This window comes from Salvelinus sp. IW2-2015, linkage group LG12, assembly GCF_002910315.2.
Source record: "Salvelinus sp. IW2-2015 linkage group LG12, ASM291031v2, whole genome shotgun sequence".
Lineage (NCBI taxonomy): Eukaryota > Metazoa > Chordata > Actinopteri > Salmoniformes > Salmonidae > Salvelinus > Salvelinus sp. IW2-2015.
Genome location: NC_036852.1, coordinates 12,504,762 through 12,520,686, shown reverse-complemented (window position 1 = coordinate 12,520,686; position 15,925 = coordinate 12,504,762). Strand labels below are relative to the sequence as shown.

The window sequence follows — 15,925 nt, the reverse complement described above, 5'->3', positions numbered from 1 at the left end:
GTAAACCAGGTGTGCGGGAAAACAAGACAAAACAAATGGAAAATGAAAGGTGGAGCGGCGATGGCTAGAAGACCGGTGACGTCAACCGCCGAGCGCCGCCCGAACAAGGAGAGGAGCCGACTTCGGCAGGAGTTGTGACAGTTGGGGACAATTAATGGCCACTCTGAAATGTGCAGTTTTGTCATACAACACATTGCCACAGATGTCTGAAGTTTTGAGGTAATGTACAATTGTCATGCTGACTGCTGGACTGTCCACCAGAGCTGTTGCCAGATAAGTGAATGTTCATTTCTCTACTTTAACGTTTTTTTTTTTGAATTTGGCAGTACGTCCAACTGGCCTCATAACTGCACATCACGTGTAACCACGCCAACCCAGGACCTCCAAATCTGGCTTCTTCAACTGCAGGATCGTCTGAGACCAGCCACCCAGACAGCTGATGAAACTTTGGATTTGCAACCCAAATAATTTCTGCACAAGAAACCATCAGAAACCGTCTCAGGGAAGGTCTTCTGTGTGCTCGTTGTCCTCACTGGGGTCTTGACCTGACTGCAATTTGGCGTCGTAACCGACTTCAGTGGGCAAATTGTCACCTTCGATGGCCACTGGCATGCTGGAGAATGTGCTCTTCATGGATGAATCATAGGTATTAACTGTACCGGGCGAGTGGTTTGCTGATGTCAACGTTGTGACCAGAGTGCCCATGGTGGTTATGGGGTTATGGTATAGGCAGGCATAAGGTTTGGACAATGAACACAATTGCATTTTATTGATGGCAATTTGAATGCACAGAGATACCATGACGAGATCCTGAGGCCCATTGTCGTGCCATTCCTCCGCCGCCATCACCTCAAGTTTCAGTATGATAATGCACGGCCCCATGTAGCAAGGATCTGTACACAGTTCCTAGAAACTGAAAATGTCCCACGTTCTTCAATGGCCTGCACTCTCACCAAATATGTCACCCATTGAGCATGTCCGAGATGCTCTGGATCTACATGTACAACAGCATGTTCCAGTTCCCGCCAATATCCAGCAACTTCACATAGCCATTGAAGAGTAGTGGGACAACATTCCACAGGCCACAATCAACAGCCTGATCAACTCTATGCATAGGAGATGTGTTGCACTACATGAGGCAATTGGTGGTCACTCCAGTTAATGACTGGTTTTCTGATCCACACCCCTACCTTTTTTATAAAGGAGTTTACCACATCAGACACATGCTTCATTAATAAGTGCATCGACAACAATGTCCCCACAGTGACCGTACATACATATACCAACCAGAAGCCATGGATTACAGGAAACATCCGCACTGAGCTAAAGGCTAGAACTGTCGCTTTCAAGAAGCAGGACACAAAATCCCGACGTTTATAAGAAATCCCGCTACAACTTCTGACGAGCCATCAACCATGCAAAGCGTCAATACAGGGCTAAGATCGAATCCTACTGTACTGGCTCTGACTCTTGTTGGATGTGGCAGGGCTTGCAAACGATCACAGATTACAAAGGAAAACCCAACCACGATCTGCCCAGATGAGCTAGATGCCTTCTAAGCTCGCTTCGATGCAAGCAACACTAAACCATGCATGAGAGCACCAGGTGTTCTGGACAACTGTGCGATCACACACTCTGTTGCCTATGTGAGGAAGACCTTTAAACAGGCATATCATTCACAAGGCCGCAGGGCCAGACGGATTAACAGGCCATTTTGGTTCACCAAAAAGCTGCCTGGACTATCTGCATTGACCCTTTCTGCACTAACTTTTTTCCTGTTGCCTAGTCACTTTATTCCTAGTTATATACAGTATCTACCTCAATTAACACGTTCCCCTGCACATCGACTCGGTACTGATATCCCATGTATATAGCCAAGTTATAGCTAATTATTGTGTATTTATTATTACTTTTCTTACTATGTGTTATTACTTGTCTATTAATTATCTATTTTCTTTCTCTCTGCATTGTCTACACCTGTTGTTACAAAGCATGTGATGAATACAATTGTGACCTGGTAGGGCTACTCGTGATTTCGCTTCAGGCTGAAGGTTCCATCTTCTCTGTTGGTCAGGTACTTGCATCCAGCAAAACTGCTCTGGTCTCGGCACTTGATCTCCAGGAGGCCATAGGTGGGAGTTGTTGTGTACTTGGTAGGTCAGACCGGATCCAAAGTGCAGCTCACCATACTCAGAAGGCACATACTATTGCTCTGAGTTTGAGGTTTACATCTGGCAGTTGCTTCGAATTGCAGCAAGGTTTTGCAGGATGTTTCTTGCAAACTCTTTACTGGGCAATGGTGTAGGGACTGGACACTAGAGGTTTGGCACAATCCACTCACAAGTCCTCCGGATTTTGTTGGCAGGTGCAATGTCTTTCTTTGGTGGCTTAACTTTCAATATTTTAACTGTATTAACAGGTTTTGACTGCAGACCTGACATATGTGTGCGAATGTGCCATGTTTGAGGCAAGGATGTTTTGCTCTCTGTTGGTGGAAAAGACGGGTAGCCCATTTTAATGTAATGAGCTACGGTGTACAGTAAACCGATGGCATAGTTGCACTGTCCCTGGCCCGCTTTGCAGTTCTATTTAGTGTGCATTATGAATGGACTTTCAGGGGAGAACTCTACCTGGAAACAAAGTAAAAACAGAATTGAGTTAGACAAGACAAGCTAATGTTTATTTTAATACACCATAAGGGACACACAAATAAGAACACAAAATTATATGGATTGTCCATACAATTTTATAATGCATTAACTTAAGCTATAACAAAGCAGAAACCAAAAGCAGAATATTGGAAAAAAGGTTATTTACCTGAAATTGAAAAAAACATTTTTGATTATTGAATAGATTTCAGGGTTTTCAGTAGTGATAGGTTTAAAAAAACATTTTTCATTGTAACTGGTAGGGCCAAAATTATTAAATTTGGGTCTACTAAATCTAATTCAAGATCCATAAACCATTTCCATTTCAGCAGCGTGTTTAGCAAGAAGATTTTAAATCATGTTGGAACTGAAACCGGCGGAATATAACATCGGTGTCATTTCAGCGACATTTTGAGCATGGCAGAGTGGCTATTGATTATTTTATCATTGCATTTTTCCGGATTGAAATGAAAATGGGAATTGGGCTAGCAACAAAACTGTCTGCAAAAACACGTACATACACAATCTTACCTTGTACATCGTGAATGTAACCCTCGTGTTACGTGCCTCCTAAAGGAGGGAGGTGCAGGAATCAGGAGCAGGAGAGCAAGGAAGTCCCAGTGGCAAAATAGTTTAATGAGCAGTCCCAACTCAACTACAACATGGGACGGAGACACGCCCAAACGAGGTCGCCACACACAGGGAAATAAACGCTACACACGGAGGAGAAACCTCTACTCCTAAACTCATACCAAACAGCACTACTGCCGTGAGAAAAGAAAACCCAGTGGAGCAGACACGCACCCCTAACAACGTAACCACAGAAAACAATGCCGCACAAAGACTAGCAGGCAGCGGAGGTAAATATACCCACCGAAATCAACTAATAAGACACAGGGGTAAACAATACAGACAGACACAAACGAAAAGGAAAAATGGATTGGTGGCAGCTAGTAGGCCGGCGACAACGACCGCCGAGCACCGCCCGAACAGGGAGAGGAGCCACCTTCGGTGAAAGTCGTGACACCTCGATCCAATTACTGTAACCTTTTAGTTGGACTGCCTTGGGCAGTCTGACATCTTCATCTGCCATTTATCAATAATATAAGTCAATGTTATAGCCGGCAACAGTTGTAAACTATGTGCACGTGAGATTAAAACTTCAAACTTGAAAAACTAGAAGTCCACACAATTGTTGTTTTGACCTCCGGTGTTCCCCCCTAGGATTTCCCACCTCAGCCTCGCTTTCGTTTCAAAATGGCGGCTGCGTGACTAAAGCGTATGGCTTTAAGCTATATTACCATCATAATATAATAATACATGGCATTTAGCAGACACTTTTATCCAAACGCGACTTACAGTTATGTGTGTATACATTTTACATATTGTTGGTCCCAGGAATCAAACCCATGCTCTACCTAATGGGCTACAGAGGACCACCATCAAATGGCCACAAGAATTGAATGACAGACAAGATTTGGTTCAGGACTCCAGCACTGTAGGCTCCTGTGAATCACCAATATTAGCTTTATGCTTTTTTCAAACACAAAATAATAAATAAATTGACAACCTTAAAATGAAAATAGCCACAATGGCGCTGCCCATGATGTCACAGATGCCATAATGGCACAGATATTATCTCTATGAGTTCCACAGACCTCCACAGTTTTGTGGGAGGCCTGGGCGAAGCTGTAGATGGTGCTGAAATGGACAATGCCGCTTTACAGTCACTGGTGGAAGGCTAATGTAACCTGATAGATGCTGTCCATGGTGCTGAAACAGTGATGTCCTTGGGAAAGCTGATGTATATTTATTCACAGTTTATACAGACATAGCTTTATCTAACCGTGTTCCTGAGGGTGTGTGTGAACAGATGAGTGAGTGTGTGTCTGTGTGTGTGTGTCAGAGTGCGTGGGTGGGTCCGTGCCTGTGTGCATGTGCTCAAAAACCCCTGTGTTTAGTAATGTAAAAGAGTGGTGTATGGTTTGCGTCCCAGATGGAGAATGAGTGATGATTATGTTTTCTGGTAAAGGATTCTTTATCTCTTTTATGAGTTCGAGTTGTGTTCAGGTTACTCCAGGGTCGCATTCAGCACTGCACAATGTTATGGAACGTTCAGTTAGAAACACATTTTGAGAACGGACATGCCTCTCACACAGTATATGTAGGGTAAGGAATAATGTCTGCTTTATTCGTGGCATTTCTATCTGCAACATTTAGTGTTTTGCACACTCCTGAACATGACCAATATCATTGCACCAGTTTTTCCACTCTTTATTGATTCTCCTCTGATTGGAGCATGGCCATGCTGAAGCCATTGGAAAAAGTGACACTTAAATTCTGACCTTGGCTCTCAGCCAATGACACGGGCCGTTCGGGTCGATATCATCATTATCGCTGTTTAGCATGCTCAAAGACTAATTTATACTACAACTCTAGGAAGCTTTACCAGCTCTGATCCCCTGACCTTTACTATTGTGTGGGCCTAGATAGACTGATCCGTTGAACCACTAACTAAACAGTCTGATTACCAACAATGACCAGACAGACTACAGGGAGGAGGTGAGGGCCTTGGCGGAGTGGTGCCAGGAAAATAACCTCTACCTCAACGTCAACAAAACGAAGGAGCTGATTTTGGACTTTACATACTGTTTCGCTAATTTAATATGTATATACTTTATTCTACTGCATTTTAGTCAATGCCACTCCAACATTCCTCTTCCTAATAATAATATATTTCTTAATTCCATTCTTTTTTTATTTGATTTTTTAAAATTGTAACTTTATTTAACTAGGCAAGTCAGTTAAGAACAAATTCTTATTTACAATGACGGCCTACCCCGGCCAAACCCGGACGATGCTGGCCCGGTCGTGCGCTGCCATATGGGACTCCTAACCACGGCTTGATGTGATACTTTTAGATGTGTGTGCATTGTTGTGAATTGTTAGATACTACTGCACTGTTGGAACTAGGAACACAAGCATTTCGCTACACCCGCAATAACATAAATGTGTAAGTGATTTCATTTTTTCGTTTTTAACAGTCAAACCCTGATAAGTACATTATGCATTTTTTTGTGTGAAGGTAGTGTCGTCTACTGGGAGAAAGGGAGATTGCACTGGGGGATGGGGGCCATCGTTTTGTTTAAGGGCAGAGTCAATTGTGGAGTACATTGGCAGTAACAGCACTATGAATGGTCTTTTGTGGCTCAGTTGGTAGTGAATGGTACTTGTAACACCAGGGTTGTGGGTTTGATTCCCGCTGTGACTACCAATATGAAAACGTATGTATGTAAATGCCATATGTTATGGGGCTTGGCTGGGTATCAGAGAACCTTATCCTGTGGATCAATTAGGAAGAGACATTCCCCTCTGCTGGTTGTATATAGGTCATAGTAGCAAGAGTAGGAGTTTTATTTTAACTTTTATTTAACTAGGCATGTCAATTAAGAACACATTTGTATTTACAATGAAGGCCTAGGAAGAAAACAACCGATTTTTACCTTGTCAGCTCGGGGATTTGATCTAGCAACCTTTTGGTTACTGGCCCAATGCACTAGGCTACCTGCTGCCCCAGTAGTGCTGAAGAACTGAAAGCTTTATGAATACAGGCCCAGTACAGGCCCAGGTGATTCCAAATACAGTGTACTAAACAGTAATTAGTAGAATCATTGAATTCAAAATTCCAGTAACTTTCCAAAAATGTCCCAGTTTTCCAGAAGTCCCGGTTGGAGGATTGCCATAGGCTACTTCCTGTTTATTTCCTCCTAATGCCAATCATCTTCCAACCAAGATTATGGGAAAGTTACTGGAATTTTGCAACTCTATACCTTCTGCTATTCTTTTCATATTGTTTTCATATACTCCTTTTAGGTATCAGGTAAGTATGAAAGTAGTATAAGTATAAAAGGCAGGACATAAGTACAAGCACTGTAGTATGAGAGGAAACTTGCCTCTGTATTTACCAAAATAACTCAGCTAGGGCACACTGCCACAACTCCTTGTTCTCCTCGAGATACTTGAATTTAATCAAAGCATTCCTAATCACAACAAATACGATTTAGTCACATGTCATGGGGTGGTTTATATTGACAAATGGTGATTGGCATCTGGTTGTATTTTATAGTCATGTATCACTCACACATACCAACTTATAAGGCTGAATCACATCGAATGGGATTTTGCAAGATCTGTGAGAAATGATTGAATCTGTGTCTGAAAAATGCCTATAGTATTTTCTGGAAATATGTGTACTGACAAATCTCTCGTTTTAAAGATAGGATGGATGTTATTTACTAACATTCAGAGCCAAACAGAAGACCACGGAGACCTTTGTTATTGAACAGACATAGCTTAGTCTTGGTGTCAAAGTAATAGATTGCTTATTCATGAACTTACCCTTTCAAGTTGTTTGCATTTACATATGGGTTTCATTTGGTTTAACTAACATGCTCTATCTTCTACCTTTAAGGTTGCCTACAAACCGTGGCTGTGTGCACAGTATTTCCCCACCACACAGAGGCATTGTGGGAGGACAGTACCGTGTCTCCAGTACTGCTTGGAGGTTCAGCAGAGGTGTCCCTTCATACTGCCGGACAATGATGATCTCATCCATGGAGGAAGCCCCAGCTTCATATGTACAGGTGGGTGTGGTGGTGTGGACTGATCAATCAGCCAGTCACTCAATCAAGTGTGATTTGTAGCCACGGTGTCACACCCTGACCATAGATTGCTTTGTATGTTTGTTTGTTTTGTTTGGTCAGGGTGTGATGTGGCTGGGCATTCTATGTTGTATGTCTAGGTTGTCTTTTTCTATGTGTTTGGCCTAGTATGGTTCTCAATCAGAGGCAGGTGTCAGTCGTGACATTGGGAGCCATATTTAGGTAGCCTGTTTTCCTTTGTGTTTTGTGGGTGGTTGTTTCCTGTGTCTGTATTTGTTACCCTACGGGTCTGTTTCGATTCTCGTTTGTTCTTTCACGTTGTTATTTTTGTAGTGTTCAGTTGTATTATTAGAATGGACACTTACCACGCTGCACATTGGTCCGACATTTCATACTCCTCTTCAAACGAGGAGGAAAACCGTTACACACAGCTTATACGGGTGGGCGTATATCCACTCTAGGGCTATGCTGTTTAGCTGAGATGCACCATAGATCTAGGATAGATGGGTTTGGGTCAATTAATTTTGAAATGTACTCAATGTAGGAATTTTGATGGAATTTGGATGGAATTGTATGTATTGGAGGATATATGTAATAGTGCTCTTGTGCCCCAGATGATGCCTTGTATTATTTATTTTCAGTGGTATCGATAAAGTTGTATGGTTTTGAACTCTGTGAACCTAGCCAATAATGAATTATAGTACTTGTCACTGGCGACATCTAGCTGCCACATAAGGCAGTGATAGTAAAATCAATGACACTTCCCTCTAAGTGTAAAGTGTATTGCTGAGAAATCACTGTGATGGGGTACAACTACAGGGTAGTATTTTAATACTCCACAAGGATCAGAGCAGAACCAGAATAAAATGACCTACCCTGTCCTGATTTGATCTCAGTGGGGTGCTCTGTCATTTCTTCCCCCAGCCCTCAAAGTTTGAATTATTTCAATACCGTAATTGAATATTACTTGTGCATCAGCCCCTCATTTGATGTCTTCCTTTAGTGGGAACTGGCAGTTGCTTTGAAAAGAGATTACACAAGGCGTGACATCAAATCAAATCACATTTTATAGGTCACATACACATGGTGAGTGGATGTTATTGCGAGTGTAGCGAAATGCTTGTTCTTCTAGTTCTGACTGTGCAGTAAAATCTAACACACAAATAATACACACAAATCTAAGTAAAGGGATGGAATAAGAATATATACATATATATAGAAATATGCACACTTTGAGGTTCCCGAGTGGCGCAGTGGTCTAAGATACTGCATTGCAGTGCAAGAAGCATCACTACAGTACCTGGTTCAAATCCAGGCTGCATCACATCCAGCTGTGATTGGGAGTCCCATAGGGTGGTGCACAATTGGCCCAGTGTTGTCTGGGGTAGTCGGTCATTGTAAATAAGAATTTGTTCTTAACTGACTTGCCTGGTTAAATAAAATAAAAGTATATATGGATGAGTGATTACTGAGTGCCATAGGCAAGATGCAACAGATGGGATGAATAATGCAAGATATATGAACATTATTAAAGTGAATAGTGATCTGTTTATTAAAGTGGCCAATGATTTCAGGTCTGTATGTCGGCAGCAGCCTCTCTGTGTTAGTGACGGCTGTTTAACAGTCTGATGGCCTTGAGATAGAAGCTATTTTTCAGTCTCTCGGTCCCAGCTTTGATGCACCTGTACTGACCTCGCCTTCTGGATGATAGCGGGGTGAACAGGCAGTGGCTCGTGGTGGTTGTTGTCCTTGATGATCTTTTTGGCCTTCCAGTGACATCAGGTGCTGTAGGTGTCCTGGTGGGCAGCGGTGTAGATTATATTTACCGTGCTGCAATATGGGGTCGCTACAAAATGTGACTTTTTTTCATTTTGAGTTCAGTATAGGGTCATTATTGTTAGGTTGTGATACAACACATGACATAATGATACTGGTAGTTGAGTCGTATGAAGACTATGGTTTAACCGTGCATACTGACTGGTATTTATGCTCTTATGCACATGGTAATATGTATTTTTTTGGTGATACATTTCAACAAAACACTGCGTTAGCACACTGCAAGTAAGGCTGGAACTATGCTGGGTCATTTATTTAGCTTATTGTGGGTCATCTGAATGAATGAATCCGCTTTATTGGTATTGGGGAAATTGAGTTTGTCATCATCATCATCAGACACAGGCATTGATGATATAGACACACATGGGTGCATGAGAGGGATGCACAGAGACATGAGCATTTATGGCTTATATCAGTGTTCACCCACTATTCTCTTCATCCCCCACAGGGCTACTGGGGAGCCATGGGCAGCCCAACAGCCAGGCAGAGTGCTGCGACGTCCGGTGGGACTCTAAACCGGACAACCGCTCCCGTGGGACGCTGAAAAGGACTCCAACACCCTCCTGCCATCACCAACAGGGGGTGTCGACATCAGTCACCTCGGCCGCCACACCCACCAGACTGTGCAGCAGCAGTGGCCGGCTGAAGCTGTGCCTGCTGGTCTTTGTTCTCCTGCACACTGTAGTCACCATCACCACCGCCTCCCACAATTCCACTGGGGTCGTCGGTGTGGCGGCCATTTTCCCCCTGGAGGAAAGCTCCTCCAGTGAGGAATAATGGATAAAAATGGCAAAAAAACCTCAGGGTTTTATCTGGGTGAGTGAGTTGAAAAACCGGTTCTGACCAGTTCTGGCTGCTGCGTCTCTGTTCAGAGAGAACCCTGAAACGTCCCTGGTATGTGCTGTCAAAGCCTCATTGGGCCACAGGAAGTGAGAGCAATTCACCAGGAGCAAAGGATGCTGGTAATTGTAGTCATGTGGAGAGGCGACGACATGGGCGGAACCAACACACCTCAGACCAAAGGATCAATATCATATCGCCGTGTCAATCTAAACCTTAGTTCACCTTTTCTGTCTCTTGTTTCATCAGAATGTACGATATCATTTTCTCTCTCCTCCTTGTTCAGTTGTTTGTGGAGTTTATTGGAATTGTGAATTGGTTGTCTTAGAACATATAAGAGGCAGAGAATATTGAAAAAGGTATCACCAACCTGTGTATTTTTATCCACCCCTCTCATCACCATTAGCTTCTTTTGAGGTAACAGACAGTGGATATGCTAACAATATTCTTAACTCAAACACTCACAAACAAAAAGAGTAAACACTTATAGATCCGCCCGCCTGTCCTGGTGGATACATTGAACATATCAGTCATAACAGAGTTCTCTCATGGCAGTACATTGAACTCTAATCCAGAGCCAGTGAAGAGCAGATGTAGTATACCTTTTTACACTCTTTTGCCGACCTGAACCGTATTGTGCTCGCTTGGATTATTTTCTTTACACGGTTGCATGGTTCCAGAAAATATGCTGAATGTGTAACCAGGCCAGTGCAGTACAGTACAGCTCAGCTCGTCTTAGCTTGGCTCAGTAGTGTGAATAGGGTAGCAGTGGAGGTCTTGTCACTTGGATTCAAAACTGTCCCACCAATTGGCTTCAGTGTACCTCGGACTTCATATTATTTGAGCCAATAAGTTTCTCTCTCATTATCCTGTGTCCATGTGTTTGTATGTGATGGGCCCAAAGGGGACGTCGGATCAACAAAGCTCAATTTACCTCAAATCAAGTCACCCGTTGGCTTAGATAGACTCTGTTTTTCTAAAGCAGTACGTCCTAGAACTGTACGTCTGGCTTTTATAATTGACTCATATATTTCTCAATATAAGTCTCTGGTACGTCATACCAGTACATTACAGCCAGTTCTCTTCACACAGTGGGAGAGGTGTCACAAGGGGAGACACAGGAACACATCGAGACAAAATATATCTCTTACTGAGTCGTTTTTACATGTGAAAGTGCTAGCCGAGTAGCATTGAAAAGATCAACCATACCTAGACCTGGGTTCAAATAGTATTTGTTCTCTTTGAAATATTTTAGCTGCACTCAATTGAGCTTGCCTGGCGCAATGTACCCAATGGGATTGTCCCAAAAGTATAAATGAAAACCCTGCCCATGTGGCATCTCCAGACAAGCTCAATCGAATGCTCAACCCATTTGACAGAAAACGGACACAATTTGAACCCAGGATGGATCATACATACCCTCTCCTCTTTGCCTCTTGTATCTTTACACAGAGCTAAGGCCTTAGCTAGTAGGCGTTTGTGTGAGGCTAAGGAGTTTTCAAGGGCTGGCTCTACATACTGTATTTACTTCCGTTGGTGTGACTGCTGCTAACCGGTACTCATTGATATGGCATGTAGAGGAAGACATCTGATAGGCTCTTTATGCTTTCACCTTTGACCTTGACATCCCTGTCTTATCCTTCCCATTCAACTGAGTAGTGCATATTATGGCACCTTTGTTTTTTCTACGCGTACATATAATCAGTACTGTCGGAATAACTCTGAAGTCAACCGTACTCGGGCATGAAGACATCAATCTGAGGATTAGGGTGAAGTTTCTTCAATACGCTGATCTTGGGTCAGTTTAGCATTTAACCCACTAATGGTTAGGTGTTAGAATTGGGGGAGGGAAAACTGATCCTAGATCTTTACCTAGGGAAAACTTCACCCTGAAAGGCTATGTGCTTTAGCCTTTTCACATTATACTGTTTCCCCCTTAGGTTCTCGTAACAGTTGATTTTCTCACAGACACTCATCGAGGTGAACTGTTCTTTGTAACCATCAATCAACAACATGACTTTATTGTTTCCCTCACATTTACTTCATTCCCCCAAAAGACAGCAGCGGATGTAACCCCCTCTCTGTAGAAATAACCTCCAACACACTCCCCCAAACATTCATGATCTGAACTTTGTGGATCTATGCAGATGTCCTACCCCTGTCTGGCCCCGTATAGACAGTACTCAAGTTGCACAACTGATGTACAACACATTTGGCACAATGGTTGTGATACAACTGATGTTTTTGTGATTCAACAGAGAGTTTGTCTGCACAATGGTTGTGTAATACTTTTTCTGAAGAAAAAAATGTTGTTATGCCATATGCCACATGTTATGCCATATGCATTGTACTTCAGTTGAACATCTGGAGTGTTAACTGGTGTAAATATGTCCTAGAGAAGTGAGATATTCAAGATTTTCTGTTTTTCTTTTTAGGGCAAGCTTCTGGTGTTTGTTTTTCTTGTTTTTGGTTGCATTTTCTGTTAATGGTCTCACTTCAAACAAAGTACAACTTGTAAAGGCTTTATAAGCATCTACAGTATGTAGTGCTTATGAAGACTTTATGCATGCTTTATAAAGCCTTTTAATGTTGTACTTCGTTTGAAGTTGGACCTTGTTAAGAACTGTCTACAGCATTGTAAGTCAGATCAGTAGGAGAGAGGATTGGGAAAAGGTGTGATAGGTGTGTGCAAGGAAAATAATGAAGAAAAAGGTGGGAATTATGATGAAAATTGTAAAAAAAAAAAATTAACACAGATACCTTATTTATCTTACTATTGTCATATTATCATAAGATAGATGCTTTAGTTTGCAATTATCTTTTCTTTTTCTACAAAAGAGTTTGATGAAATAATTTATAATGCGTCTCGAAAGTCATCATCTTTTTTGAACGTAAGAGGAATGCAGCCAGATTTATTAAAATTTTGTTCAAAATAAAATATAAATTATGTTAAATATGATTCTTGTCTGCTTTCTTTTGGATTGTATTTTATTTTGTACCACTGACCACGGTTACCTGACTGTAGGCCTATAGCCAGACCAATTGAATTTGGCCAACATTCTGTGGTAAGTGGGCAATCTGGGATTCAAACAATAGCAAAAAAGCGACACTTTTTTGGTGAACAAGTAAACTTCCAGGTCCAGTTTTACTCTGCATCTGCACCAGGTGCAAAGTTTTGCAGCTTTTTTTCAGAAAGGCATAAAACCTAAAAAATTCTGCTAAAACATGAAACAGTCTTCATTCATTTATACTTATGCTTTATTCTTTCTCTTTATTTTACCTCTTTGATTCGGTCTTCATTGTTTAATTCCCTTTTGATAAAAAAAGGCATCAATCTAGTGCAAAACTTTAGTAAATCTGGGCCCCAGATTGTTGACGCGGTTGAGTGGTATGGCTTAAGCAACCGATTAGATGAAAGTCGAGGAGTGAAGTCTGGGAGATGCATCTGCCACAGCCGAAATTTGGAAAGTCATGTGGTTTTCCAACTGCAAGGCTCAGATCAACATGGCAAAGTTGCCATTGTTTATAGAAGGTTTATATAATGTTGAAAAAAAGTCACCCAGTCACAAACTGAAATAATATGTGTGTACATTAAACAGTGAATATATAACGTATTCAGACCCCTTGACTTTTTCCAAATGTTCTTATGTTACAGCCTTATTCAAAAGTTGATTAAATCGTTTCCCCCCTCATCAATCTACACACAATACCCCATAATGACAAAGCAAAAACAGTTTTTTTTCCACATTTTTGCACACGTAAAAAAAATCAAAAAAATATTACATTTACATAAGTATTCAGACCCTTTACTCAGTACTTTGCTGAATCAAATCAAATCACATGTTTATTGGTCACATACACATGGTTAGCAGATGTTATTGTGAGTGTAGCGAAATGCTGGTGCTTCCAGTTGCGCTTCTATTTCCGACAGTGCAGCAATATCTAACAAGTCATCTAACAAGAACTTTGCTGAAGTGCCTTTGGCGGCGATGAAGTCTCCTTGGGTATGACGCTACAAGCTTGGCACACCTGTCTTTGGGGAATTTATCCCATTCTTATCTACAGATCCTCTCAAGCACTGTCAGTTTGGATGGTGAGCGTCGCTGCACAGCTATTTTCAGGTCTCTCTAGAGATGTTTGATCGGTTTCGAGTCCGGGCTCTTGCTGGGCCACTCAAGGAGATTCAGAGACTTGTCCCAAAGCCACCCCTGTGTTTTCTTGGCTGTGCTTAGGGTCATTGTCCTGTTGGAAGGTAAACCTTTACCCCAGTCTGAGGTCCTGAACAGAAGCAGGTTTTCATCATGGATCTCTATGTACTTAGCTCCATTCATCTTTCCCTCGATCCTGACTAGTCTCCCAGTCTGTGCCGTTGAAAAACATCCCCACAGCATGATGCTGCCACCACCATACTTCACAGTAGGGATGGTGTCAGGTTTCCTCCAGAATTGACGCTTGGTATTCAGGCCAAAGAGTTCAGTGTTTGGTTTCATCAGATCAGATAATCTTGTTTTTCATGGTCTGAGAGTCCTTTAGGTGCCTTTTGGCAAACTCCAAGCGCGTTGTCGTGTGCCTTTTACTGAGGAGTGGCTTCCATCTGGCCACTCTAAGATAAAGGCCTGATTGGTGGAGTGCTGCAGAGATGGTTGTCCTTCTGGAAGGTTCTCCTATCTCAGAGGAACTCTGGAGCTCTGTCAGAGTGAACATCGGGTTCTTGGTCACCTCCCTGACCAAGGCCCTTCTCCCCCGATTGCTCAGTTTGGCCTGGCGGCCAGCTCTAGCAAGACTTGGTGGTTCCAAATTTCTTTAATTTAAGAATGATGGAGGCCACTGTATTCTTGGGGACCTTCAATGCTGCAGAACGTTTTTGGTACCCTTCCCCGATCTGTGCCTCGACACAATCCTGTCTCGGAGCTCTACAGACGAATGAATGAAATGAATGAAATGTTCTTTTTGTGTCAAATCGCCAATTGGCAACCCATTCCTTATGGTATTAATTGACACATAAACAAACATTACAATAATTTACTATGGTAAATAAATAATTATTATTCTTACGGTTTTCTCTGCATTGCGTATCACATAAAGAGTGAAAGAATGTAAGGTAAAAATTCTTAGTAGTAAATAAGGTTTTTCAAACAATAATTATATCCCTGGAGTAGTAAAAGAATATACTGTACATACATACAATCTTACATACATACACACATAACATATACAGATAAATAAATAAATACAGAAAAAAAGAAACAGAACACATTTGAAACATCTGGCACAAAAATATGATTCATATGGAACAATCTATACACATTCTATATACACACGTGCCATTTACCATATAGAAGCTAAATATTTTTATAATTGAATTATAGGTAGCCATTTTTCTTTTATTCCAGGCTTTATCTAAATATTCTGCAAATGGAAATACACAATGGACAAAAAAACTATACGCAGAGGAAATATCCCTGATCTTACCTGTGCGCATTGTGATCTCTTGCTTTTAGGTCGGTTATACTTAATATATCTCTCACACACAAATTCACCCTTAATCAAACAAAAGGTTCTCAATTAGAGTTTATGATTCATCTCCTCCACCCATTTATTTTCATATTGCATCAACAGTTGTTTTTTAATCATATCTATGTCTCCCTTAATTTGTTTTTTTGGACAGGTGTTCACAGTCAGACTGTTGAAAAAGGTCAGACGTTTCAGTTGCCCAGGCTCCCCCTCTAGATCCCGATTCCTTCGACCTCAAGACTGGTTTTTGCTCTGACATGCACTGTCAACTGTGGGACCTTATACAGACAGGTGTGTGCCTTTCCAAATCATGTTCAATCAATTGAATTTACCACAGGTGGACTCCAATCAAGTTGTAGAAACATCTCATGGATGATCGGGGGGCACCTCAGCTTCCTTTCGAGTCTCATAGCAAAGGGTCTGAAT

The 15,925-nt window shown here is 41.8% G+C and overlaps 1 protein-coding gene across 1 annotated transcript in view; it reads left to right on the top strand.

Annotated features, from left to right (window-relative positions):
* LOC111971040 (NALCN channel auxiliary factor 1-like) overlaps positions 1-12,041 on the top strand; it is a 90,436-nt gene extending 78,395 nt beyond the window's left edge. Inside the window, exons 2-3 of the mRNA XM_023997850.2 lie at positions 7,120-7,291; positions 9,594-12,041. Of these exons, the coding sequence (XP_023853618.1) occupies positions 7,120-7,291; positions 9,594-9,922 (501 nt within the window). The 3' untranslated portion in view covers positions 9,923-12,041. The remainder of the gene's footprint in view (positions 1-7,119; positions 7,292-9,593) is intronic.
* The last annotated feature ends 3,884 nt before the right edge of the window (positions 12,042-15,925 follow it).